Source organism: Cicer arietinum, chromosome 3 (genome assembly GCF_000331145.2).
Source record: "Cicer arietinum cultivar CDC Frontier isolate Library 1 chromosome 3, Cicar.CDCFrontier_v2.0, whole genome shotgun sequence".
NCBI classification, from domain to species: Eukaryota; Viridiplantae; Streptophyta; class Magnoliopsida; order Fabales; family Fabaceae; genus Cicer; species Cicer arietinum.
Window position 1 is genome coordinate 60,848,740 of NC_021162.2, and position 25,988 is coordinate 60,874,727.

Here is a 25,988-nt window from a genome sequence, read left to right on the forward strand (position 1 = left end):
TTATATTGATCTCATCCAACTTATGTCTAATATAATTATTGACATTAATTGATGCTAATTATTAATTTTAATTAGTTTTTACGGTAAGATCTTACATGCCTACAATATCTCATCTTGTTCGGTCTATACTATTCTTTTATATGTTAAAAATAACTAGCTTTCTACCCTTTGCAAGTTTCCACGACCCTCAACTCTCTCTTCTTTTGTGGTATTTGGATTCTTTCATCTAAATTTTTATTATCTCTATTTTTTAAATAAATTATTGGATTAAAAACTTATATTATGCATGTAAAATTTTACATAGACTTAAAATTATTTAATATGTTATTAATATTTACGAAGATTAATAGTATTCAATAAAAATGTATAAAACATTAATTTTAATATATCTTAATAATATATTAATTGATTTTAAATAATATATATATATATATATATATATATACGAAGGTCTAGGAGAGTTATTGTAGGCACCAACTTCAAATCCTTCTTTGGTATGCCCTAGTTTTAGGAAGCTTATGTGTCATTGGTTATCAGATCGGGTTAATCCGAAGTGGATCTTGTTTCTTTGATGGGTTTGGACCACGACATTATGAGTTTGACCCCAAACAACATCACATACTAATTTTTAATTATATTAAGTCAATTACATACCAACAATGATGACGATGTTAAAGTATTTTTTCTTATAGTTAAATGTATGTATATTCCAGTTATATACAAATATTTGCTAAAATTTTAATAAGATTGTATTTAAGAATTTTCATGAGTGAATATTGTTCGATTAAATATTTAATTAATCAATATAGAGTGACAATAATCAATTATTGAGATATATATATATATATATATATATATATATATATATATATGATGATATAACTTGTCAATCCACACCAAAACAAATTGGAAAAGAAAATAGAGATGATAAAAAGAAATTGAAGGATATTTATATTGAAATCCCCTTCCTGTGTGGTATTCAAATTCAAATAGAATTTTCAATAAACATTCATACATACACAAAGTCTCTAGCTACTTGTAATTCACACTGTAATTTCTCATGCCCTAGCTCTTTGAGAAGATTTAACTGGCGGTGATAGAGCCTATACGACAGGTGCTACTGCACCAAAAACTAAGACTTAAATTTTCACCAGTCAATCAAAGCTCGCATTCATCCCTTCATACTTTTAAGCCGTGAGATTAAGATATGACAATTGACGTTTATTTTGATTTTAAAAATAAAAAATAAAATATCAAGTTTTAAATATGAACCATTCGATTTGAATCCAACAGCTTTAAAAATAACGTGAATGCAGTTTTTTTTTTTTTTACTGCAGACAACCTCTGCTAAAACTAACTGCAAGCAAGGAGTACTTGCATTTAGGCAGTTGCCTTCAGGCCTTTGCCCATTAACAAATGCATATATATTTACATATAATATCATGTGAAAAGTTTAATCAGAACGCAACATTAAGTTGTAACACTTGTTTGAGATTACTGAGGTGGAACATTAAGTCACATAGATATAATACACTTGAGCTCTGAATGAAGTTTAAATAAAAGCACAACAAATCAAAACAATGTTTAGCAATTAAAAAAAAAATGTAGTAGCAAATCATGCAGTAATTACAGCCAACAAAATAATGTTTATTTCCGCTCATTTGTCCATAGGAAATCAAGAATCATACTCAAATGGTGCCATGAACAAAACTTATACAAAAAACGATATCCAGATTTGGGGAGTATGTGATGAACATACGGGTATTTCCTGGTTCGCTTGTCCTTATCAAGTATTGATTGCAAAGAATGTGTATATAGGTTTCATGCTGTCTCCTAGAACTTGAGTGCAGTATTTTTACTCTGCTCGATACATCAGTGTCTAGTAACTGATAGTTGAAAAATATGACTGGAAATCCAAATATGGGATGGAAAAGTGTTTCCTAAATCAAGGCGACTTCCCTTTCAATAAGCAAGTGGATAAAAATGCACTATCACAGAAAGCAGAAGCTTAAACAACCTTTGCCTCATGAATTTGATGATGTCCTTAACATTATTATTATTACTATCTCAAGCTGCTACATGGCGCGTCTTTTGGACCGGTTAGCCATCTTCTGATGCAGGTTTGGCGAGTTATTATGATAGCAGCAGCAGCCGAAGATTTCAGCGAGATATGGTTTGCAATCCAACTTAGCCATTAAACCAGTATGAGTACATAAAGGCACATGCTTAGCAGTTAAAAACAATCAGGCAGCATAGATCCCTTCTTGTTTAGCAATTTGATCTCTAATCCACAATAAGCAACTATAATTGTACCCTTTCAAACTATTGCTCCATGGCAACAGATATGAGTCACTTGTGAGAAATCGAAGACGATTAGGCCATCAAGGGTCAGAACTCAGGTGTAAATCTCTAGGTCATATTGGTCTTTTCCCTTCTATTGACCAGGATGTTCCACAAAAGAAATCGATTTATAAAGTAATAAATTATTCTTCTTCATAACACTCTGATTTAGTTTTATTTTGAACTTCAACAAAATATGTATCCTGAGAACTGTTTGAACCATTTATTTCTATGGCACTGCTACCTGATGGTTTCTGTACATTACTCTCCTCCATCAGTCCTCTCATTTTAACAACATCTTCCCACCTATTGGACCCTGCATAAGTATTAGAGGAGAGTACGTAGTTTCCACTATTAGAAGGATCCAGCTCTAGAAGCTTGTTTGTGGCAATCTCAGCAAAGGGTATATCTCCATGAACCTGAGAGGCACTCAGCAACATCCTCCATACTACAACGTCTGGATCCATGGGCATCCTCGTTATGAACTCATATGCCCTTTCTAAATTTCCAGAGCGACTCAAAAGATCCACAACACAACCATAATGTTTCATTTCCGGCGTTAGTCCATAAACTTTTTCCATACTTTCAAAATGTTCCAACCCTTCATCAACCAATCCAGCATGAGCACAGGCCAGCAGAACTCCAACAAAGGTTCCATGAGTAGGCCTAACACCTTCCGACAACATCAACGAAAATAAATTCAGTGCGGAATCTGCAGAACCATTAACAGCAAGGCCTGCAATCACCGATGTCCATGATACTGAGTCCTTCTTCTCCATATCTTCAAACACCGTCAATGCTTTCTCAACCACACCACACTTGCAATACATATCAATCAAGGCATTTCCGACATAAACATCGGCTTTCACACCATATTTGCGGATATAGTCATGAACAGTCTCCCCAACATCAAGTGAACCAATATGAGCACATGCAGAGAGCACGCTGGCAACCGTTATTTCATCTGGCTTCACCTTAGCTTCCATCATTTCTTTGAAAAGCTTCATTGCCTCCACATACTGGCCTGCTTGAGAGTAACCGGTGATCATAGAAGTCCACGAGATCACATCCCTCTGTGGCATACCATCAAACAGTTCCCTTGCAGCAACCAAGTTTCCTGCTTTCCCATAACCCATGATCATAGCATTCCAAGAAACCACGTTTCTATCATGCATTCGATCAAATACCCGTCGAGCCAAATGAACCATGCCACGGCGTCCATACATATCAATCAACGTATTTCCCAAGTAAACATCAACCTCCACCTTATTTTCCTCAATGTACTCAACCATAGCATCAGCAACACCCCATTCACCCAAAACAGAACATGCCAAAACAACCTTCACCATCGTCACCGCATCACCCTTCACATCGGCCACCCGCATAGCTTCAAAAACACCCAAAACCTCCCTAAACTTCTTGCACCGACCATACCCACAAATCAAAGAATTCCAAGAGACCAAATCCCGTTGAGACATTTCATCAAACACCTTACGCGCAAAACTCAATTCACCAAATCCCGCATACCCATGAATCAAGGCGTTTGAAACAAAGAGAACAGACTCAAACCCAAGTTTCAAAACACGGGCATGGACCATACTTGTGCACGAAACATGTGGAATACGAGAACATGCCTTAATAAGAAAAGGGTAAGTGAGATTGTTACCAATTAGGCCTTGGCTATACATGATATTGTAAGTGCGAATGGCTTCAATGGGTTGGTCGGTTTGGGACCAACCACGGATCATGATGTTAAAATGGGATAAGGTGGGTTTATGAATTTGGTGGAAGACGTTGTTGGCTTTGAAGATGTTGGTGGGAGAAAGTGCGTAGGATTTGAGAAGGTTGTAAATGGAGGAAGGGTCAGTGTGAAGCGATTTGATGATGTTTGTAGTCATCTTTGGTGCTTGCTAGTTGCTACACTACGACAAGTTTACTCAATGGTTGATTGTGTGTTGTGTATGAAACAGAACAACGATGGATGCAGAAGCACCATTACCATTGAATCATAAAATAAAACAGGGGAAGCTTCAATATAGCATCGCCATCCAATCTTAATCCTCAAATTTAACTAGCTGGTCTCTCAAATTTACAAAAAACACAAATTGCAGGTATATTGGATTTTTTTTCCTAAAAAACTAGGGTAATTGATATTAATATCTCACTTTTAATATTTTAATATTAAAATGTCCTACTTTTAAAAATAAAAAATACAGTATTGTCCTATTTTTTCGTCCCAGTTGCTCATTGTAACCTGGGAATGCGCCCTTGTGAAGGAGCAATTTTTCCATTTTAATAGATGGTCGCATCTTGGAGATGCGACTGAGTGATTTTGTTTATTATTTTTTGCCTTTTGTATTTACTATTACGAAAATAATAATAATAATAATAATAATAATAATAAATTTAATAATTTTATAAATTTTAATAATAATAATAATAATAAGAAAATTATATTAATAAAATAAAATAAAAATACATTAAATGAAAATAAAATAAAAAATACATCAAATTTGAGTACATGTACCAGCAACGTTTGGACAATGTTTTTTAGTATGACCAGATATCCCACATAATCCACAATTTCTTGAGACTCTATCTGTAGTGTCCATTTCTGTTCTAATGTGTTTGGTCTTTGGGCGACTTTTCTTTCTCTACATCAGTGGATTGTGACACACCTTAACACATTCATATTGTGTCCAATATCATTCGTTTGGTATGGGTTGGAACACTTTACTGCAGACTTTTAGTATTGTTTCCACCTTGTACACATCAGGTATAAGGCTCCAATAATCATATTTATGCTAGAACATGCTGCTATCACATGTGAACAAGGCATATGTTTAGCGTGATATTTTCCACAATCGCACCACTTGTTAGAAAGATTTACACTGAAATGACCAATTGGTCACCCTTCTCTTGGAACTACTGTCTCGTGGACCATGAAATGATGGTTGCTCCGATCAAAACTATCAACTCTATAACTATTGGATTTACGTATTTCTGATTTCATAAAAGTCATGCATTTTTCTGTGTATACCTGACCAGAAGCTAAAATTGATGCGTGTTGTTTTGCCATGGTTGGAAATAGTGTACCATTTTTATAATATGTTGATTGGACCAAAGCAGTGATGGGAATGATGTGTGGTCCTTTTAATACTGCATTCATCGACTCCACAAGGTTGGTGGTCATCTGACCCCAACGGCTACCTCCATCAAATGCTTGAATCCAATCTTGTCGTAGTATATTGTCTAACCATTTCAAAGCTCTTGGGTTTTCGATGTCAATTTCTCTGCGGTAGTATCGATATGTAGACTCGTTGATTGAGTAACCTGTATTGAAACAGTAGACAATGCATTATTACACTAATTATAAAACTTAATAATTTAATTTTTCATTAATGATAAAAAGTAAGAATTAAATTATTACTCATAGAAATAACTTTTTTCCTCAAAGCATTATCCTTAAATTCCCTTGCAAAATTTTGTGAAATATGTCGGACGCAGAACACATGCTTTGACGGAAGATGTTGCCACCCATTATTCGGATTATTATAAGCACTCTTGATAGATTCGTGTCTATCTGAAATCAAAAAAATGTTGGCTTGTGGAGTGACGTGTGATTTCGAAGTCTCTTTTGTCTCACCTTCCATAAGAGCATAAGCAATAGGAATGATATTGTCGTTTTCATACTGTGCAACTGCTACCAATAGAGTTCCCTTATACTTGTCCTATAACCAAGTCCCATTGCCTATGCATGGAACGTAAGCCCAAAATAGTCTATGAAAGATTGTCATCCCATTTATCAAACCATGTTCATGATAAGCTGTGATTGTTTCCATTTCAATAATGGTTTCTGGAGCAAACGTTTGCATAACTAATAACCATCGTGGAAGTTGATTGTAAGACTCTTCCCAATTGCCATAAATTTGTTCGATCGCCTTATTTTTTTCCCAACCAAGCTTTTCTATAACTAACTGTGTAGTTATGCAAAGCATGAATCTGAGCAATAATGACCTTCACTTTGATTGAAGGGTCCATCATCATAACTTGCATTATGCTTGCACATATCATGTTAGAATCCAACTTTGTATGATCTTGTGATAGTGCAAAATTTGTGCATGTGTGAGGCGCATTCAATTTCCCAATCACCCACAATTCACTCTTTTTGCATTTTGAAGCTCTACATATAAACAAACAATTTGGATGTGAACAATTAATAATGTACCTTTCTAAATCTGATTTTTGCACCACATAATTCAATGATTGTTTTAGATGATAACGCTTGATTGCATATACACATTCATCTTGTTCTGAAACTTCATTCCAACTGCAAGAGTTCCACCTAAAATTGGGACTTCGTCAATGAACATGTGATCAAATTCAGTTGATTGGTTTGTGGTGTCTAAATGGATGTTCTTCATGTGAAATGGTGGATCGAATACAGGTAAGATAGGTTGATCTTCTGCAGATAGAGTCGCGCTTCAGTTCGGCTTTCATCAACAAATTCCGCAACCTCCAGAATATATGACGCTCTACCATGAGATCGACATGAGACGTGGCATTGATGATAATTGGAGTGTGGTTTGGAAAGATGAGATTCAACATTGGAATGAACGTCAGAATTACATATTGCAAGGTCAGTACGTCAGAATTACATATTGCAAGGTCGGTACGTCGAAGGTGTTTTACGCCACACTAACGAATATATGAATTGGTTCAGACATCACACTAAATTATACATATCTGTGGAAAGATACCTGCGCGATCCACGTTTGCAACCTTCAACATATCATGGTGTTCACTCTATGCCTCAATCAATCCCACAACAAAATATCATGTACCAAACACCGTCTTTATCATCACCACAACATCTTCATGAAGCTGCAGATATACCGACTCAATACTACGTTCCTTCAGTGCCACCAATACCAACTCCCATTAATTCGACCGAGAGCGGAATTTTCTATAATTTGTTTGGTACTCATTCCACAACTCCTAAGTTGGCTTATGTTGTTTTTGATTCTATGTATAATGTCGAAACTCAAAATTATATGGAAGCAGGTGGTAGTGGTTCTAATCCACAAACAGATTATAACGAGGATCAACCACAACAACCTCAAGTTGTTCAAAGGGTTAGACGAGTTCGACGACGGCGTAGATGTGGAACTAGAGGTCATTTAGATGAAAATAGGAACATTTTTCAATTGCTACCTTATTTCGAACAAAAGGCTAAATTGCTTAAAAAATTTAACATTGATGACGTTTTTTACAGAATAAATTCTTTCAAATACATTTTTAGATATTATTTTTTTTTTAAAAAGAAAATTTATTAATAGTGTGCCTAAAAGTGCGAAAAAAATGTTGTCAAATGTAATAGGCAACACTCGCATATGAGACGCGCAAAAAATGTTGCCTATTCTCTTTGGCAATATTTTCCTGTGTTTAATTGACAACATTTTTCAAATGTTGTTAAAAAGCAAAAATATTGTAGTGTTTGATCTATATTCCTCAATAACATGACGTGGTACCCCTACTTTTAACCTAAATACTCGTTGTTTATATATATATATATATATGATTGTTCTCATTTACCTGTTATTCCAGGCCAGGAATAACCTAAATGTCCCACCGTGAGTAAGGTCGTGCATGATGTGATTAATGATATTGTACAAAACTTGAAATGTTTTGTATGAAGTGCACTTGTTATGTCATATATAAAATGCATTATTCATTCATAACAATTATAAATAACTTTAGGTGATGTACGAAACTCATAATAATTTAATCTTAAGTCCTTAATTCAAAATAAAAATTATAGTCAGGAATATAAAAGCAACATTGGAGTCATGAAAATAGTAACACATCAAAGTTATGAAAAATAGTAAACATATAAAAGTCATGAAATTAATAACAACATAAAAGTCATGAAAAAATCATTTGAATGCAGTTTTAAAAAAACACCTATATGCAAAATTTCATTTCATCGCACTCTAATTCTCCTAATATGTAATAATCCAAAATAGTTTACTAAAAAATTTCAGCACCTAAAATCATCATTCTAAACGAAATTAGCGTAACATAACACAATTTCACAAACACATATCAGAGGCAACAACAGCAGTAACGAGCATAAATGGTGCTCGACAAGCATAATCACCTTAAATCTAGTGATGCACATACAATTAAATTTTTTCTAATACATAATTCATTCACAAACATCACAACCATAAACAACAGTCTATGTTCTAACTTATTTTCAACGACTTCAGAAAATGAAATCTCTAATCCTAACAACAACAACAAGAAGAACCCTTTAATAAAAAGAACTCACTTATAAACACAACATAGTTAGTCTCATCTCAAAATTCGAAATCAATAATTCATGAAAAATCTAATTCAGAAAACCAAACTTATTTACATAGTTTTGTTTTTAAGACTTGTTTACATAGTTTTGTTTTTATTTAGAAAACCAAACTTAAATACCACAAAGCTCCTGCAGCGCAGTATTTTCATCAAACACCTCTCATGCATTGAATATTTGGGATAAAAAATTGAATTTTCTATCCATTAATAAATAAAACAAGCGCCTAAAACATTTCTTAACAATCTAATTGAAAAAAATTTCAACAAAAACTCTCCCATTTTTCCCCAAAAACAAAAACATAATTTTCTTGTAAAAATTCTCAAAACTAACATGCATGCACAAGTCTCTGGAAAAATTTCTTAAATGAAGAACGATAGGAACTCTTGTGATAAGGGAGAAGACATTCTAATTAGATTGTTCTGCTTCCTTGGTTGAATCTGGTTATGAACAGATAAGACATGTTTAAAAATTGTTATAAAAGCTTTTGTTTAGCAAAAGGAAGGAAAATAAGAAAAATAAGAGGTTGAAGACGAAGATTGGGAGGATGAAGGACACTATCCTTTATGCAAATATTACAGTTTGAAATGTATAGCTGAAATATTACAATAATGCCATTTTTTTCTTATTAATTTAATAAATAAACTAGTTATTTATTTTTAAATGATTGTTACAATTATTATTACTATTATTATTCTTAAAATTTATAATATTATTAAATTTATTATTTTTATTATTATTATTATTATTATTATTATTATTATTCGTAATAGTATTTTGAATTTTTAAATATTTTAATATTTTTAAATTATTTAATAATAATAAATATAATTAATAATAAATACAAAAGGCAAAAAATAATAAACAAAATCACCGGTAAAAGGTCGCATCCCCAGCATGCGACCATCTATTGAAATGGAAAGAATTGCTCCTTCACAAACTCGCATCCCCAGGTTGCGATAAGCAACTGGGGAGAAAAAGTAGGACAATCTTGTATTGCAACTGGGGAGAAAAAGTAGGACAATCTTGTATTTTATTTTTAAAAGTAGAACATTTTGGGATTAAAATATTAAAAGTGGGATATTGATATCAATTACCCAAAAAACTATATTGGATTGACATTTCATAGACCAATTTTATATAAAAAATCTTGTGAATTTTATAATAATCAAGATTTTTTCTGTCCCTAAAAACAAGATTTTTTTTCCTAGATAGTAATCATTTTATATTAAGGGAAATTGCATTTACATTTTAAATTTTATATTAGTGATTTTATACTAACATCCTCTCTAATTTTGAAAAAATATTTACCTCTCTTATACTTACTAGAAAATATGTATCAAAAGTTTTTCTGTCACATAGACATCTATTCATGTCTTTATTATATGACATAATTAAAATTTGAATTTGAATTTATAAATATACCACTATTTATCTGATATTTATAATTTTGAAAGCTATGATTATGTTTTTAATAGTACAATCAAATTATGTATTCTAATATTTTTTTGATAAATGACTATAAAATTGAAAGTACAACAGAAAATAAATATTATACACAATTTTTTTAATGAGTAAAGCACTAAGGTTCAATAAGAAATCTCTTTTTTTTTTACTTGTAAAATCTGAGAAGCAAATGAAAAGTAATTTTAGAAATAAAAAAAGTCACTAACATGGTGCATTAGTTTTATATATTTTAATAGATTTATAAGACTTGAAATGATTCTTCCATTTATAAATTTCGAAAAAACTCTATTCTAGCAAATATTCAAGAAAAATATAAATTTTGAAAAAACTCTATTCTAGCAAACATTCAAGAAAAATATAGACAACACTCTCACTAACACAATATTTCATCCATAACACTTTTTTGTTCATTAAAATTTAAAAAGATTTCATTAAATTTTAGAGTCTCATGTAAATTTGGTTAAGTGCACATAAATTTCAGCATAAAAAAAAAGAATAATATTAAAATTATAAAAGTTATTGTTAACCCCTTAGCATTCCAAAAAATACATAGCAGACATAAACCTCTAAGTTTTCTTGTTAACCCCTTCGACTCAACCGGTTGTATTGTAATAATTCCAAAATTCATCTCTATCATGGGATGATATTTTTATCATTTTATTTCTAACAACATTTTGCAAATAAGAAACAACACCACTTAGATACCTCACCTTAAATATGCTTAGAAAACAAAATTACGATTTTTTTATATATTTTCCTGAATTATAACTTTTATCTAGAAAATCCAAAAGCTACATCACATTAGCCATTACAAATAATTATTGTCTATCTGGTTTTGTGTGCTTTAGACATCTTCTTCTTTCTTTTCTTCACAGCCTTAGGGACTTTAGTTTTCCTTGATTCTCTTTTCTCTTCTTTCACCTTCTTTTTATTTTCTTTCCTAGCTTCTTTCTTTGCAGCTTTCTTATCAAGAGGAGTATCTGGGTCGCTTTCAGAAGATGAAAACTCTTCAGAATCGCTTTCGTCGGATTGAGACTCGACATCACCTTCTAAGATGTTAGATTTACCATCGGAGATGACACGTGAATCTTCTATGGTATTTGATTTTTGCTTTTGCTGGTTGTTTTGCAGGGAAGGTTCTGTTATTGTGAGAGCGTGTTTAAGTCCAGTAATCGTCTGATAGTATAAATCTCCAGTGTCTTTCCCACTTGTTAACCGTTGAACATCCTCCTCGGCGTTCTTAACATCGTCTAGTGTCTTTGGAATGTAAGACTGTAACAAGAGTTCCAGAACTTAAACATGTTAGAATAGAATCTCAGTTGTCACAACATTGCTTATACTTGTTGTATCTTAGTGTCTCAATTGTTGTGTTTCCTGTGAGGTAAGTGTTCACTTCACTTTCTCACATTCAAACAGAAAGTCACTTAATAAGGCAAATTACCTGCACAAATACCAAATCTGCAATCTCATCCTCTACCGATACATCTCCTCTGGCCAAAATTTTTTGTTGCACCTGAAAAAATTTTAAGACAAAAAAAATATGATTCAAGATGTTCTTAGAATGTAAACAATGGCAAACTAATGACAAATACCTCTTCCAAATAACTGTCCACAGCATCATCAGCAATGGATGGATCAACAATAAAATCAAACAGTTCTCTTATTGTCATGACACCTACACCATGTTTTTTAAAGAAATCCTGCAAGTAAAACAAGTACTTAATCACACTTTTACCTTATTAGCCCCACAACACATGAGGAAGTAGACAAGAGATATGCAAGTTACAGCGAGAGCCGAAGAGTACTTACGGATACGTGAATACAGTCTTCACGCAGAAAATCAAGAGCATGAGGATGGTCAGGGTCAACCGCTTGAGAAACATCAATAATATACAAGTGACCCTGATAAATTAAGAAGAAATAAGCAAACTATGGACAGAGAGACATTTAGTCACTTAAACCTAAACACCCAAAGGAGTATTCACCTCATAATAAAGTATATTATATTCACTGAGGTCACCATGCACCAATTTGCATTTCTGATATAATCTCCGCATTGCAATAATTATCTGGAATACAAATGCTCACAATGTCAGCCTCAAAAATTGGAAAAACAGAATAAACCCTAGCACCACTAGAACTTAAAAAGGTATAAGAAAATGCGAGAAGTGTTTCCATGGAGAATCCTTCTAAACTGCTTTAACCAAACAAGTGTGCTTGTAGTAATCATTCTAGATAAAAGGGCTTTGGAGGACCACAACAGAAACCATATATTAAAACATCCCAACAACATACTATCAAGAAACCTGGAAAAAAGTTAACTTCTATGAAGTATTGACAAAGACACGGACACTAGACACGACACCAACACACGTAGTAATAATTTTAGAAAATATAAGTTATTGTATCTAATCACAAGTGTTCATTGTCAGTGTCGTGACAGTGTCATCGGACATGCCTTCAATTTGAAGATTCAATACTACATAGAATTTCTATCTTCTAAACCATACTAACATTACTAGACTATTGTATCACACACCTCAACATAACCTTCCCGTAACTTGTCTAAAGATAAATCTGCATCTTTGAGACGAGGGGCGGCCCAACCAGCCTTTCCTGCATAAACCAAATAGCCAGAGAATTTCAGTGAAAAATCTACTTGCATTTCTTCCGTCTAAACCGCAGTATGTATTACCGGAATGAGATTATATGCTAGAGTAAGACATTGGCATTTTCTAGGACTGATAATGCATTTGACCAATGTTGGAAGTTTTATTTTAATGAAATGGTGAATATTGAAGTTAACTACGAGCAATTCCATTTTCAGTATTCATAAAATGAGCATGTAAATATGCATTGCTTTACTTTTCTTTCCATCTTTCCTTCGTTTTTAATCAAAGGTAGACATAGATAAACTGGTATTCAATATAACAAACAGAATTGAGAGCAATTGATTATAATTGGACAATCACTCATATTGTTCGGACTCAACAGGTTGTATTTTTAAAAATGCAGAATAAAAGCAGTACCAATAAATTCCATAACCAGAACATGTAGCCTCAGAAGATATGGAGTAGGGCACCTAATTCCTTCTGCCTTTAACCTGCACTCCAATATAGACATGGAGAAAGAAAGAACAGCTTAGGCAAAAAAATTATCAAACTCCTTTTATATTGGAAAAAGATGAAAGGACAAACGAAGAGCACGGGGGGAGTATACAAAAAGGAGCACATTTAACAAAAGAAAAAATATTGGTGGATGTTTGAAAAAATGATGTGCTTATCATTTCCCCTCCAGCATAGCTTAACACAATTTGTTTCGAGTTTATTTCCATTGAGTAGAACATTGAATCCATAAATGATCTTACAAATACACAGATGGAACACCAAAGAAGTTCACCAATCAAGTAAAGGCCACTATACAACTTATCTAAGATTTGTAGTGCTTCAAATCATAGCATAATGTTAAGAAGGTAAATAACAACGAGAAAAAGGAACCAATAACAGGAGTCGTAGAAGACTAATGCAATTTCTTTCTTCCTTCAACTCTTCTTTTTGTATTATTTTCATTTATGGAGTCATTTAGTATATCACATGTTACAGCAGTATTATCTTAACAGTTTTAGGTTAGGTACATATATCCAGCAGAAGAAATAAAGGAGTGAAAAAAGAGTGAACACAAACCTCATAAGATTCCTCATTTCCTTTTCTGCCCATGTTTTTACCATTTTTCTGGGATTATGCCTGCAGTACCCATTTCTAAACCGGTAATCTCCTTGCACGTATCTATCTCTATCCCTGATATCAATCAGATCATAAAGTTCAGTTAATAAAATAAGAAACATCTGTGAATCAAGAAACTTGGTCTCCATCTAATGCTAGTACAAACATTGTGTGCAGCATTCATGCATTTTGTGTAATTGTTTCTTAATATTTCGGTGGTCAAGACAATTTGTAACAGAATAAGTTAGAATAAGCTAACACTAATAGTACTTACTTAAATACCAAAACAGATGTCTTGTATATTTTAATTGCAAGTTCTTGACCATTGGATTTGGTGGCATGATAAACATTTGCCTGTTAAAAAATAAAAAGAGTAACAAACTTAAATATGATAACATATAGAATCAATTATCCACATCACATCCCCTTTATAAAACCTTAATCACAAGATCACGAGAAAAAACTGAAACACATAATTAAAAGCTTTTGGTCTATGACATACTTCCTTTCCAGTTGAAATGCATCCATTGATATCATGAAACACACCTCTGTTCAGCATCTTGAATAAAAGCATGCGCGTTCTGGGATCAATTGCCTAGGGGAACTTCAGTGTTAGTTTAATACAAATAATTGAAAGGAATAAGACAAACAATGAAACCTTCAAGAAGACCCTTTAAAAAAAGACAAATGCTAACAAGTGTCCTACTAAGGAATAAAAATTAGAAAGTTTTTATTGAAAAGTGCAGCTTTTGAAAGTACTAATGCACTGGATGTTGTGAATTCCAATAGAAAATTTCTAATTATCACAATGTTGTCAATTGCAAATAGCAGAAAATAGCTTGTTTGAATTTCGCTGTGTTACACCACTATAGCCACTATTTGACAATACTTATAGACTAATTGGCATATCACAGAACAATAACGACATGTTCAAATTTCACTATGCTATAGAGCAATAACAACATTGTAGCTGCTATTTGACACGATTGATTTATTGATTCTTAACAACTAGATTTTATGAAATAATTATTGTTTACCTGCTCAACAGTGGCTCGGTCTGCCTTCTCAGTAGTTTTAGTTTTACCAATAGCCATGTCCCTCACACTTCCACGAATTGCTGTTGTCACAGTGTTCGACATGGCAATATTCGTTCTTCCTTCCCACTCCTGCAACACCAACTGTCTTAGCTTAAAACTAGAGCCAAACAACAGATTCCACAGAACACATAAACACACAAATCACCCCACAACTGAGAAATCAAATCAACCCATTTAAAAGATTCAAAGACACGATTGAGAGGCAATAACATATAGGTCAAAATTCAAGGCCACACACAAAAACAGCTACAACAGCACATGTGTTCAAAGCTTAAATTAATTTGAAGGACAATCAAGTAACACTGAAAAAGAAGAAGAAAAATAATTATAGTGAAATTACCATGGTTTATGAAACCGGCAAATTTCAATGGGCATGCACAGTCAGTTTTACACTGACAGCTAACAAAAACCATTGAGTGGTTATTTAATTATGGTAGTTACAATAATGAAGTGAGATGATAAAATCAATAGTCACAATTCACTGTGAGTGTAAAATTGGTTTACACCGACATTGCATCCTCCTTTTCTCAATTTCAATATACTAAACAACAACAACCAACCTTATCCCTGAGTTGTAGGGTTGGCTACATGGTTCAAACAACAACATAACACTTTATCATATAGCATAACTATTTCCAGCTAATTAAACTAGGTCTAAATTTCAATATACTAAAACACACAAAAAAAAAAGAACTATTTTTAACAGGTGATTTAGTAACTATGTGTCAAAATTAACCTCTTTAATATTGCTACCAAATAATCAAGCAAGACCTCCACAATGAAGAAATCAAGTTCCCCAAATAAAGACACAAAAACTATCTCAAACACGAAAATTAATAGTAATAATAATAATATCAACAAAATTGAAAGTAGCATATTTAATGAAAAGGGTCACAACAAAGAGAGTAAAAATTCAAACTTTAAGGAACAAAAGAAAAATAAAAAAAGACCCTTAACTTAATTAGTGACAATCATGCAAGCTAGTGGCATAAAAGAAAGAGAACAAAAAAAAATAGGGTTTTGAAGAAGGAACCTCCAAAGGGGAAGCTCGAATATGATGAGTGAACTTTTGGTTTCGATTTGAGAGAGGTTGTAGGGTGGAAGAATGAGAATGGTGGCCGCCATGAGCATTGGGGCGCCAAAGGGAAGAAGAGAACGAACCATCTAAATCGTCCTTTGAATCCAACCAATCCAAAGCGTCATCGATTTCCGAATCAGAAGAATATGATACATCTTCTTCTTCTTCATCATCTTCTAATTCATCTTTTTGTTTGTTTAGTTCTTCAACTTGTTTTTGTTGAGTTTCGTGTAGGTGTATGTTTTCAACCTCGTTAGCCATTGTTGTGGAGGATGACCGACAAACAACCTCGGAGGCAGTAGAACGAAGTGAGGCGAAGAAGAAGAAAGGTAATATGACCTAAGTGCTTTCGGTATTAAGATTTTTACTTTTATTTGTTTTGTTTTGTATTTAAAAAAACCAATTTCATCTTAAATCTCACCAAATGATATATTTCAAAAATAATTAATTTCACTTATATCTCAAAAGAAATATGTCGTAACAATAAATTACTTGTAACAAATTACCAATTTCAATTGCACTTTTATATTTGCCTACAAATATTAGCTTCATTTGTTGAACGGGATTATAGCTCTCTTTTCATCTTGTCTTGTAAATAATAAGTTGAGTTTGATTATGTTTAAAAAAATAAGGATAAGGCGATAATAATGTAGAAAAAATAATCTGACTTAGGATTATCTTATTTGTCTCATCCCAAATTGTTTTAAAATAAATAATTATTTTTATAATTATTTTATATTATTAATAATTTATTTTCTTTAAAAAAATATTAATAAAATTATTAATTTATGAACGTATGTTTGTAAAATAATATTATAAATTAGTAATTTTAAATGAATTAGTAATAATACATCTGATCTATTATTAATTGTTTTTATATTTAATTTTTATAAAAAAATATTTAAATATTATTATTTAGTGTCTGGTCTTCGTATCAAATTATATTTATTTAGTCCTAACTTTATTAGACATACAATTTATCAAATTTGATAAGATTAAAAAATATATTAAAATCTAAAAATTTGTCCACTAAAAATTTACTCAATTAAATATTAAAATTGAATAAATAATATATCAAATTCGGCATTATCATTTTTTTACACTTTTGTTTTTTTTTACACAAACAAATATTTATTTATGTCAAGTACTCTTCTAGACACACCGAAACCGTCCACAAAGTCCTAATTAAAAGTTTGATCTTATAAATTAATGGATAAGGTTTAAATTTTATGGAATACAATTTTAGATAGTTATTAATGTTACTTTAATTAGTAAATATACATTTATTGAGATTAGGAGAAATTATAATTATCTTTTTCGAAATTATTTTAAATGATGTTAATACTTCTTTTAGTTACACACACTTTCTTTATAATTACTAAAAAAAATTGTACATAATTTGTTTTTTATAACTCTTTTAATTTTATTGTTATCTATCAAAAAGATTTTAGTTATGCTACTAAAAACATAATAATACATTTTAAAATTATAAATATCAGATGTATTGTGGTAACTTTATAAATTAAAGAAAAAATTATAATTATGTCGTATAATATTTGACATAAATATCGTAAATGTGATAAAAAAAATAATGTTTGATACAGTTTTTTTTTTTTAATAAGTACAGGAAGGCGAATGTTTTTTAAAACTATAAAGGATGTTATTGTTTTACAATGTAACCTTCGTTAAAATTATATTAAAGTTTTAAATTAAATAAATTTATAGTCTTTATAATATTTTAATTATACTTTTATTCCGCAATAGTTAAACATCTTTACGGTTGATTTTTAATCTTAAGTCAAATTATGTATATCCTTTCAATTTTAAAATAATAATACAAGTTTAAAATATTATAAAAATATATTTATAAAATATTTAAATTTTTTTAACAACATTGAATAATTATGAATTTGTAAGTGTTAAGAGTTAAAAAAATTCATATTTATTAATCCTCTGAACAAATTCAAAAAATTTGTAAGATAGAGTTTATAATGTCTTGAACATTATAAATAGTAAATACCAGGTGAAAATTCGCATTCAAAATAGATCAAGGAATGAAACAAGAATCAAGCATGCATAACCGTGATATCATAAATTTTATTACCCTAATTGCACTTTTGTTATTTCTCTTCTGGCCGAATGAATCAAAATACAAATACAAAAAAAAAATGGAAAATATTATATTATCTTTCTTTACTGCAATTTACTATTACATCAGGAGAATAATCTCCAACAAAAAGGAATAAAAACAATACAACATTGTATATATTAAACAACTCTTGTATGAATACGTAAATAAACATCTCAAATTAGCTTACAATTAAACTAATTTGTTAACAAATGTTAGATATACACTGAAATTCAATCAGAAAGAAAATTGGAGATAGTAGCAATTCAAGTTTCCTCTGTTTCAGTTTTTTCTTCTGTTTCTTCTTTAGTTTCTTCTTCTGTTTCTTCTTTAGTTTCTTCTTTAGTTTCTTCTTTAGTTTCTTCTGGCTTTGGGGGTTCATCAATAAGTTCAGCTGGTTCAGGAGGTGGAGTTGCATTCTTTCTGTTTGCAGCAGCTTGAAGTACATGATTGTAATTTCCCTTCTCCATGAAAAGTTGTTGAAAATGGTGCTTACAATAGAGGACACCATCTAGGGCAGCATAGGAAGAATGTGTAAGGTGGCAACCTGCATGAGCACACCTAAAGCAATTCTTGTGGTAGCATTCCCCTTCTAGTGACATCTATTTCACAAACCAAAAAGTTGTTTAATTAGTTTGGTTCGATTAGAATACGGGCTAGATATGTAGCACCGACATTCATATTGAATGTGTCTAGTGTTTGATACTTGTTAGTATTTGACATTGATATGTGTAGTTACATTCAATTATTATAATTTTTCAGATTATTATCCGTGTTGACGTATCGATGTCAACATGCCCCATCTATAGTCTGTTCAAGTTGGGTCACCACACAAGACCCAAAAATATTAGTTATATACTGTCAATATTTACAAAGTATTAGATGTCTTGTAATGATGTAATGGTCAAATGTAATTTTTTTATGCATGTTGTTCTGAGATCCAGGATGTCAATGTCGTGTCTAGTATCCATGTATGTGTTGGAGCTTCATAAAATGCTAGAAATAAACTCTCCAAAACTCTTTTTCTTAGATGTTATGTCTCTTTGATTTAAATAATTACGGTAAAAGTAATCTTGGTCCCTAAGTATGCGAGACTTGTAATTGTAGTCCTTAAAAACACATCATCAAATGGTTTTTTGTTAGTAATTTAATGGACCAAATAAACATTTGAAGACTAAATCAACAAATTAAATAAACATTTGGAGATCAAAATCAAAATCATTAACAAAAGACACATTTAAATATATTTTTATTATTTTAATATATTTGGATACTATAGTCACAATGTCCCACACATTTAGAGGCTAAAATACCTGTTTATAAATAATTTAAATCATCTCGCTATCTTGCAACCAGTTCCAATAAATCAAGTCACTTCAAAACAAATGTGGTGGGGCTTATATTAAATTTAGCTAATTGGAGAGACTATGTCTGGAAAGAGGGTGTGTTGCTTGCATTTATCAAACATGTGTTATATGAAATCATTTTATAATAAAAATGTAAAAAAATGTTCAAGACTTAAGAAAGTAATGAAAAATAAACTTCTTGGAACCATCTATGTCATTTTTAAATTGTCAATTTAACAATCACAATGAGATTGGGGATGCTACAAACCTTCTCCAAAGGATAGACTGTTTTTGAGCAAACTGAGCATTTGTCTAGAGTTCCACTAAACATAGAGGAGAGTCTGCTAGGAGTTTTGTTCTGTAAATGAAGAACATTATAACTCATGAGTCAGAAAGATTATAGGAAAACATTTAAGAACACTCAAAATATGTTTAGGTTATATAAACAACATACCACAAGCTCATTTTGTCTATCAGAGGATTTTGCTGCCACATTTTAGCCATGAAAACAACATATCATATGTTAGCCAAATCAACACAAAGTGACAATTGCATATCAATTTGTGCTTAACAACAAAAAAAGTAACATAAAATTATAACAAAAGATGTTTTACATCTTATACCTGTTTGAAAGTTCTTGCTGAAATTTCCAGATTCCTTAAAAAGTTGCTCAAAATGTGGCTTACAATAGAGGACACCGTCCATTGAGCAGCAGGTGCTCATCTGAAACACATAACACCCAACTCAGACACAAGCCTATACTACACATTAAATATTTTTATTTTTCTATGGATCAATCATATCAAAGTTCCAACTTTGCCTAATAATTCCATTAAAAATTTGAAGTTATGACACTAGGACAATAGATGCTTCAAAATTAGCTATCAATTGAATTCAACAATGTGCAAAATGCCAATCCATATATTCATAACATGGGTTCAATTTATATGAAATATGCATGTAATTAGTTAAATAATTTCATGTTTCTATTATTTATGATTTTGATATTCTATATTCCCAAAGCGCACTCATGAATATAACTCATAGTTTATTGAAAAATGGGCAAACCGCTAGAGCGGATCTCCAACATTTGTTGGGCTACGACTGAAGTGTAGTATTTAAATACAAATTGTAATATATAACCCTGATCTTGATATAATATAGAAATGTATTGTATCTGCTCTGAAAATACAATCTGGTATGTTCTTTGTTTTCGTTTTTCGTATCTATTTTTTTTGTTTAAATTGAGGTTGTAGTTCTAAACGCATTAGGCTATAAAAATACCAAAACTATTGATGCCAAATCAATTCAACCATAATAAGTCAATAATGAGAAAATGATGAAAAAAGTATATAACATTTGAAATCAGTTACAAGAAGAAAACAACAATGAGAAAGGGTATGATTGAAGTATACCGTAAGATATCCCTTGCAGTGACTGCATTTGAAGCAATTTTTATGGTAAGGTATACCTTCAAGAGTTAACAAGTCAACCACATAAACAGTCTTATCACAAGCCTTGCATTTATCAAGAGTTCCTGTGAATGACATTTTCTTGTTTCTCTATTCACACAAAAAAAGATGAAAAAATTATTAAGACTCAAAAACTTTCTTTCTTGTTTGTGTTTTTTTGTTTTTCCTTTAACACAGGATCTAAGGATAAGAAAAGAGAACAAGATTTATTATTTGCAATTCATGATTAATAGAGATTGAATAAAGTCTTTGATATGTCCAAACAAAGTAATTTATATCAGAATATAGCGGATTTGATTGCAGTGGTAAATTATTGACTAGTGATTAAGGACCTCACAATATTAAGGAAAATATGTAAAAATAATATGTTGTAATTTGTGGATACAAAACTTGTTGTTTTGAGTGAAAACAGGTTGGTCTCTGACCTGTTCAGCATTTGGAATGATTGTGTCTATAACAAAAATAACTCATTCCAACGTTTTTTCTTTTTTTATTCTAGCACCTAAATTTGTCAAATATAGCTAGAGTCATAGAATTTCATAATTAATGGATTAACCATCCGTAATACCGTGTAAATCAACAAAATATATTACATTACATATTTTAAATATCCTAGTACATGTTCTATGTCTGTGTAGATATTTTTCATGTATATATTTGTAGGTATCTATGAATTTACTATAAAATATAAACACCTTAAAAATATGAAAAAATTGCAAAAAACATATATTACGTCATATAGAAGTAAACATAATACTATCCTTAAAAAAAACATAATACTATGTATTAAATATAGGCTGAAGGATCTTTTGAAAATTGAAAGTAGAACCTCTTTTGTGAGGGAAGATTTAACATAATAACAATTTTTATCAGTGAGCACATGGAAATAAAATGGATGAACTTGATGCATTATTCCCCAATCCTCACATAACTTCTAAATATTTTTTCCTGCAATGCAGATGCAGATAGAACTTCTCCATGAAATTTCTCTACACATCCCTTATCAAAAATCAAAGTATCATAGTGATTTGTTGCAGTTTAAATAGATACAATAGTGACCAAAAGTTGTTCTCCATAAAGTTGAGTTATAAAGTTTCATTGTTTAGAAAAAAGACGGTTGAACAATAAGTTAAAGGATCTGTAAACTAATTGTCTTAAGATTTTAAATAAAAATGTAGTGTCTAAATTTTTTATGTAATTGTAAGTTACTTGCAAGGGGCGAAAGATTTTTTGTGAAGCATGAAACTCGATCAGCATTTATAATTTGAACTATATTACTTAATTATAACTCTTGATTGCGATTGAGAAAGTGAAAAAAAGTAATAAACAAAACCTAATCGCATGCACAAGGTTGGAAAACATTTTTGTTATCTATATAAATATTTTTTTATCAAAAGAGTGACATTTACTTATATCAATTTGAAATTAAAAGTGTCAATCATTTTGTGGCAATTTATTTTATAAATTTTTGAGTTATATTTGATCCCATTTTTGATACTCCATGTGTATTTTCAATAATGTGAGGACAAAAACTATCTCTTTTTTTAGTGTTCCTTTTCATACGAAATTTGGAAGACATCGTACAATAATAAATGGATTATTAAGAAGTACTCTTTTCAATTTTAAATATATAATAAAACAATTAATTAACAAAAATTAATATATTTAATTTAAATTTTAAATTAAATTTATAAACTTTTTATAATTAAATTTTATCTTATATATAAAATCGTCGTGGAAAGATGGTCCAAGAGAGCTAAAAATATAGAATACTTTAATATTGTTGGATTAAAGCATTGTCAGCAAGTAATTGGGGGCAGATGCCCCCACTGACTTGTACGTGTCACTTTTAGTTGTTGAATAACATTGTTATTGTCCTATTGAAAACCAAGTATTGTCCCTATTAAAATGTGTTAAATAATTTTGTTTTTAAATAATTAAAAGAGAGATAAATTTTTAAAGGATTGTTGGTCACGTTATGAATAGAATATACATTTGATGGGTTTGAAAATAAAATTAAAAAAATCATATAACAATGTAAAAGGTACATTGAAAAATTTATACCCTACCATAAAAGCCACAACAAAACTTGATTAAGTGATTCATAAATCCTTCCTAATAATACCTCCAAACTCTAATATTTTGGATTGGTTAGGGCGCTATCATAAGATGATTTGCCTTCATAAGTTACCAAAAATATTTAGCAAATATATAGAAAAAAGGTTAATGTAAATTTTTTAGCAAAAAACAGTTCATGTAAAAGAATAAAATATTTTTCTGATTTTATAAAAGAGTAAGAAATTTTAGAAATATGTTGGAACATTACCCAACCATATATATCAATGTAAACCCTATATTATTATATATCTTTAAGTAAAAAAATTTACATTACATGACAATTATTAATGACTAATTTTAAAAATAATCATAATAAAAATCAAATTTATTTAATAGTCTAACACTTCTATGTCAATTCAAATACAAATAGAATTCTATAATTAAGAACCCCAAAAAAAATTCATAACTAGTAGAGTAGTTAGTTTGTAATCAATGGTTGAAACTCTAGCTCACAAATTTAGTATGGTAAGAAACTTAAACACCGTAAAAAAATTCCGTTTAACAAGGGACCCACAATGTTTCATAGAACTATTCAAACTAACAACATATAAATTCCAATAACGTTGCCACTTTCTCTGCCTCTCTCGCTCTCTCTGTTTTTTGCTCTGTTTCTGTTTCTGCGTTGCGTCTCTGTCTTTCAACACCAATAACAATGGCAGAGACGCTACCAAAGACAGAATTGTCTGGTTCAGCTGCAGCTGAGGTACCATCAAACGACGTCGTAGAAACAACAACAACAACAACAACGGTTGTTGATGAATCTAAAGCTCTTGTTGTGGCTCAACCTGAAAGTGAGTTTAATTTCAATGTTCATGGATTTAGCCTTTTCTGCAAAATGCCTCTTATTGATTATATTTACAATTTATATTTTTTTCGATTGCAGTTACACCAGTTCCCTCAAAAAAGCTAGCTTCAAGAGGATCCCTTGATAGGGGTTAGTGTTGAATCTCTTTTAGTATTTAAGTTTACATTCTTCATTCATAATCATAAGCAATTGACCTATGTATTTTGGTATACAGATGTTGCTTTAGCAGAAGTTGCCAAAGAGAAAAAGTTATCTTATGTGAAGGCATGGGAAGAAAGTGAAAAAGTCAAAGCAGATAACAAGTAAGACTATTTCATTTGTTTTTGCATTTTGTTGTTACAAACATAAAAGTTTAAATCAAGTCACATGGCAAAAACATTTCTCTTTAGAAAATATAAGCAATCTTTGTTGGCACTATTGATTCACACAATAATCCTAATTCATATCAATAGTTATTTGATTTCAATTTTAAAGAAACAGAATTGATTTTGACATGATTCGGTATGGTTGAGTATAATTTGTTTCGTCTCTAGAATTGAATATCATTTGAAGATAAGATTTCTAGCTTTTGAGTCAAAACGAAATTTTAACACTAAAATTTATAATTTAAATTATTTTGACTTGATAAATTTTAAGAACCAAAAAACATGTTTCGTCTCGAATAAAAAGATGACGAAATCATTGCAAATCATCGTCAATTGGTAGAATATGTAACAAATATTTTTTGCAAATTTTCCAATGTTGCTTTGATGACTGATGTGTGTGTTTTTTTATCCATATATGTATTCTTAATCTAAACTTTGGAATGATTTAATTTGTTAATAGAGCTCAAAAACACTTCTCTTCCATTGCTGCTTGGGAAAACAGCAAGAAGGCAGCTCTTGAAGCTGAGCTGAAAAAAATTGAGGTAATACTTAATTAACCTCATCCTCAACTATATATTAACATGGTGACATTATTTGTTTACTATTCTAATAAACATATGCTACATTATACAATGTACTAGATTTTAGTCTCATGTAAACCACTTCCTACTACTAAAACTTAAGATACAAATTGACAAGCAGACTAAGAATAAGACTACTAAAACTCTAACTTTAGACACATTAACACCAAGAAAAAAGACATTTACTATTTATTAGAGTTAGTTTATGTTAATTGCAAATTAGTTATAATAGTTGCTTTGAGATCTATATATAAATAGTATCAGAATCACACATTTATGGTAATTAACAATTTTCGTTCATATAATTTTATTAAGTAAAAGCAAATTAGTAAACTAATCTAACTAATTGCTACTAATTTTATAGCATCACACACCTATTGCAACTAATTTAACTGCAAATTAGTAATAGAAAAAAAGTTAAATTTGTAAGAAAATACATATATTTATAAAATAAAAATGGCTAAATAGATATAGAGACAAAGTTTGTTAGCAAATGAAAATGCAAGTGTTGCATAAAATATAACACATATGTAACAAAATTATAATGTGAGCAGGAACACCTAGAGAGAAAGAAAGCACAATATGGTGAAGAAATGAAAAACAAGATAGCCATAATTCACAAGGAAGCAGAGGAGAAGAGGGCAGTAATTGAAGCCAAACGTGGTGAAATGGTTCTTAAGGTGGAGGAAATGGCTGCTAAATACCGTGCAACCGGAACCACTCCAAAGAAGACTACCATTGGATGCTTTTGAATATTATTCTTTTTTTATTTTTTAAATTATTTTTTAGCAGCACATATTGTCTATATTGGCTTGATGTCAATATGCTTGTGTGCAAGAAAACTGTCCACAGAAAAAACAACCTTTTAAATTGCCTCTTGTAGTTCATAGGCATTAATGAAGTGTTTGATTGTGGTTTTAATCATGAGTTTATTCATGTTATTTACTATTTAGACCTGTTGGGAGATTTTTATTTTTAAAAATTAATATTGTTCAAAAATATTATCTGCAATGATGATGATATTAATTCATAAAAATAATAAGGTTACAGACAAATATTAATAAATTAACTATTATATTAATTTTTCTACATTTATATCAGAGAC

The 25,988-nt window shown here is 30.8% G+C and overlaps 4 protein-coding genes across 4 annotated transcripts; 1 reads left to right on the forward strand and 3 right to left on the reverse strand.

The window, feature by feature from the left end:
* Positions 1–2,339: 2,339 nt before the first annotated feature.
* Positions 2,340–4,380, reverse strand: LOC105851062 (pentatricopeptide repeat-containing protein At2g22410, mitochondrial-like). The gene has a single exon (XM_012713704.3). The coding sequence runs from the start codon at positions 4,236–4,238 to the stop codon at positions 2,484–2,486; it is 1,755 nt and encodes a 584-aa protein (XP_012569158.1). The 5' UTR covers positions 4,239–4,380; the 3' UTR covers positions 2,340–2,483.
* A 6,493-nt stretch (positions 4,381–10,873) lies between these two features.
* LOC101510995 (uncharacterized) lies at positions 10,874–16,436 on the reverse strand. Its single transcript, XM_012713705.3, has 12 exons — positions 16,024–16,436; positions 14,931–15,059; positions 14,396–14,488; positions 14,168–14,247; positions 13,855–13,968; positions 13,201–13,274; positions 12,711–12,787; positions 12,157–12,240; positions 11,981–12,073; positions 11,764–11,871; positions 11,613–11,684; positions 10,874–11,443 (listed from the first exon to the last, which is right to left on the reverse strand). The coding sequence occupies exons 1-12, from the start codon at positions 16,327–16,329 to the stop codon at positions 10,997–10,999; spliced, it is 1,677 nt and encodes a 558-aa protein (XP_012569159.1). The 5' UTR covers positions 16,330–16,436; the 3' UTR covers positions 10,874–10,996.
* Positions 16,437–18,224: 1,788 nt separating this feature from the next.
* LOC101497370 (LIM domain-containing protein PLIM2b-like) lies at positions 18,225–21,232 on the reverse strand. The gene is made up of 5 exons (XM_004492652.4): positions 20,958–21,232; positions 20,166–20,265; positions 19,997–20,028; positions 19,811–19,900; positions 18,225–18,798 (listed from the first exon to the last, which is right to left on the reverse strand). The coding sequence occupies exons 1-5, from the start codon at positions 21,090–21,092 to the stop codon at positions 18,463–18,465; spliced, it is 693 nt and encodes a 230-aa protein (XP_004492709.1). The 5' UTR covers positions 21,093–21,232; the 3' UTR covers positions 18,225–18,462.
* Positions 21,233–23,687: 2,455 nt separating this feature from the next.
* Positions 23,688–25,804, forward strand: LOC101497700 (remorin-like). The gene is made up of 5 exons (XM_004492653.4): positions 23,688–23,923; positions 24,016–24,066; positions 24,152–24,239; positions 24,763–24,844; positions 25,438–25,804. Exons 1-5 carry the CDS (start codon positions 23,785–23,787, stop codon positions 25,633–25,635), a joined length of 558 nt encoding a protein of 185 aa, XP_004492710.1. The 5' UTR covers positions 23,688–23,784; the 3' UTR covers positions 25,636–25,804.
* Positions 25,805–25,988: the final 184 nt, after the last annotated feature.

Bases quoted from the DNA above. Each gene is read 5' to 3' on its own strand.
- LOC105851062 (XM_012713704.3), bottom strand. From the start codon at position 4,238: ATGACTACAAACATCATCAAATCGCTTCACACTGACCCTTCCTCCATT.
- LOC101510995 (XM_012713705.3), bottom strand. From the start codon at position 16,329: ATGGCTAACGAGGTTGAAAACATACACCTACACGAAACTCAACAAAAA. The intron at 14,248-14,395 runs GTATGTCATAGA...ATTTTTTAACAG, and splicing joins GCATTTCAACTGGAAAGGAA to GCAAATGTTTATCATGCCAC. The intron at 12,241-12,710 runs GTGTGTGATACA...TTTGTATTCCAG, and splicing joins TACGGGAAGGTTATGTTGAG to ATAATTATTGCAATGCGGAG.
- LOC101497370 (XM_004492652.4), bottom strand. From the start codon at position 21,092: ATGTCATTCACAGGAACTCTTGATAAATGCAAGGCTTGTGATAAGACT. The intron at 20,266-20,957 runs GTATACTTCAAT...TATGTGTTTCAG, and splicing joins ACTGCAAGGGATATCTTACG to ATGAGCACCTGCTGCTCAAT. The intron at 18,799-19,810 runs GTTTGTAGCATC...TTTGTGAAATAG, and splicing joins CAGTCTATCCTTTGGAGAAG to ATGTCACTAGAAGGGGAATG.
- LOC101497700 (XM_004492653.4), top strand. From the start codon at position 23,785: ATGGCAGAGACGCTACCAAAGACAGAATTGTCTGGTTCAGCTGCAGCT. The intron at 24,067-24,151 runs GTTAGTGTTGAA...TTTGGTATACAG, and splicing joins AAGAGGATCCCTTGATAGGG to ATGTTGCTTTAGCAGAAGTT. The intron at 24,240-24,762 runs GTAAGACTATTT...ATTTGTTAATAG, and splicing joins AAAGTCAAAGCAGATAACAA to AGCTCAAAAACACTTCTCTT.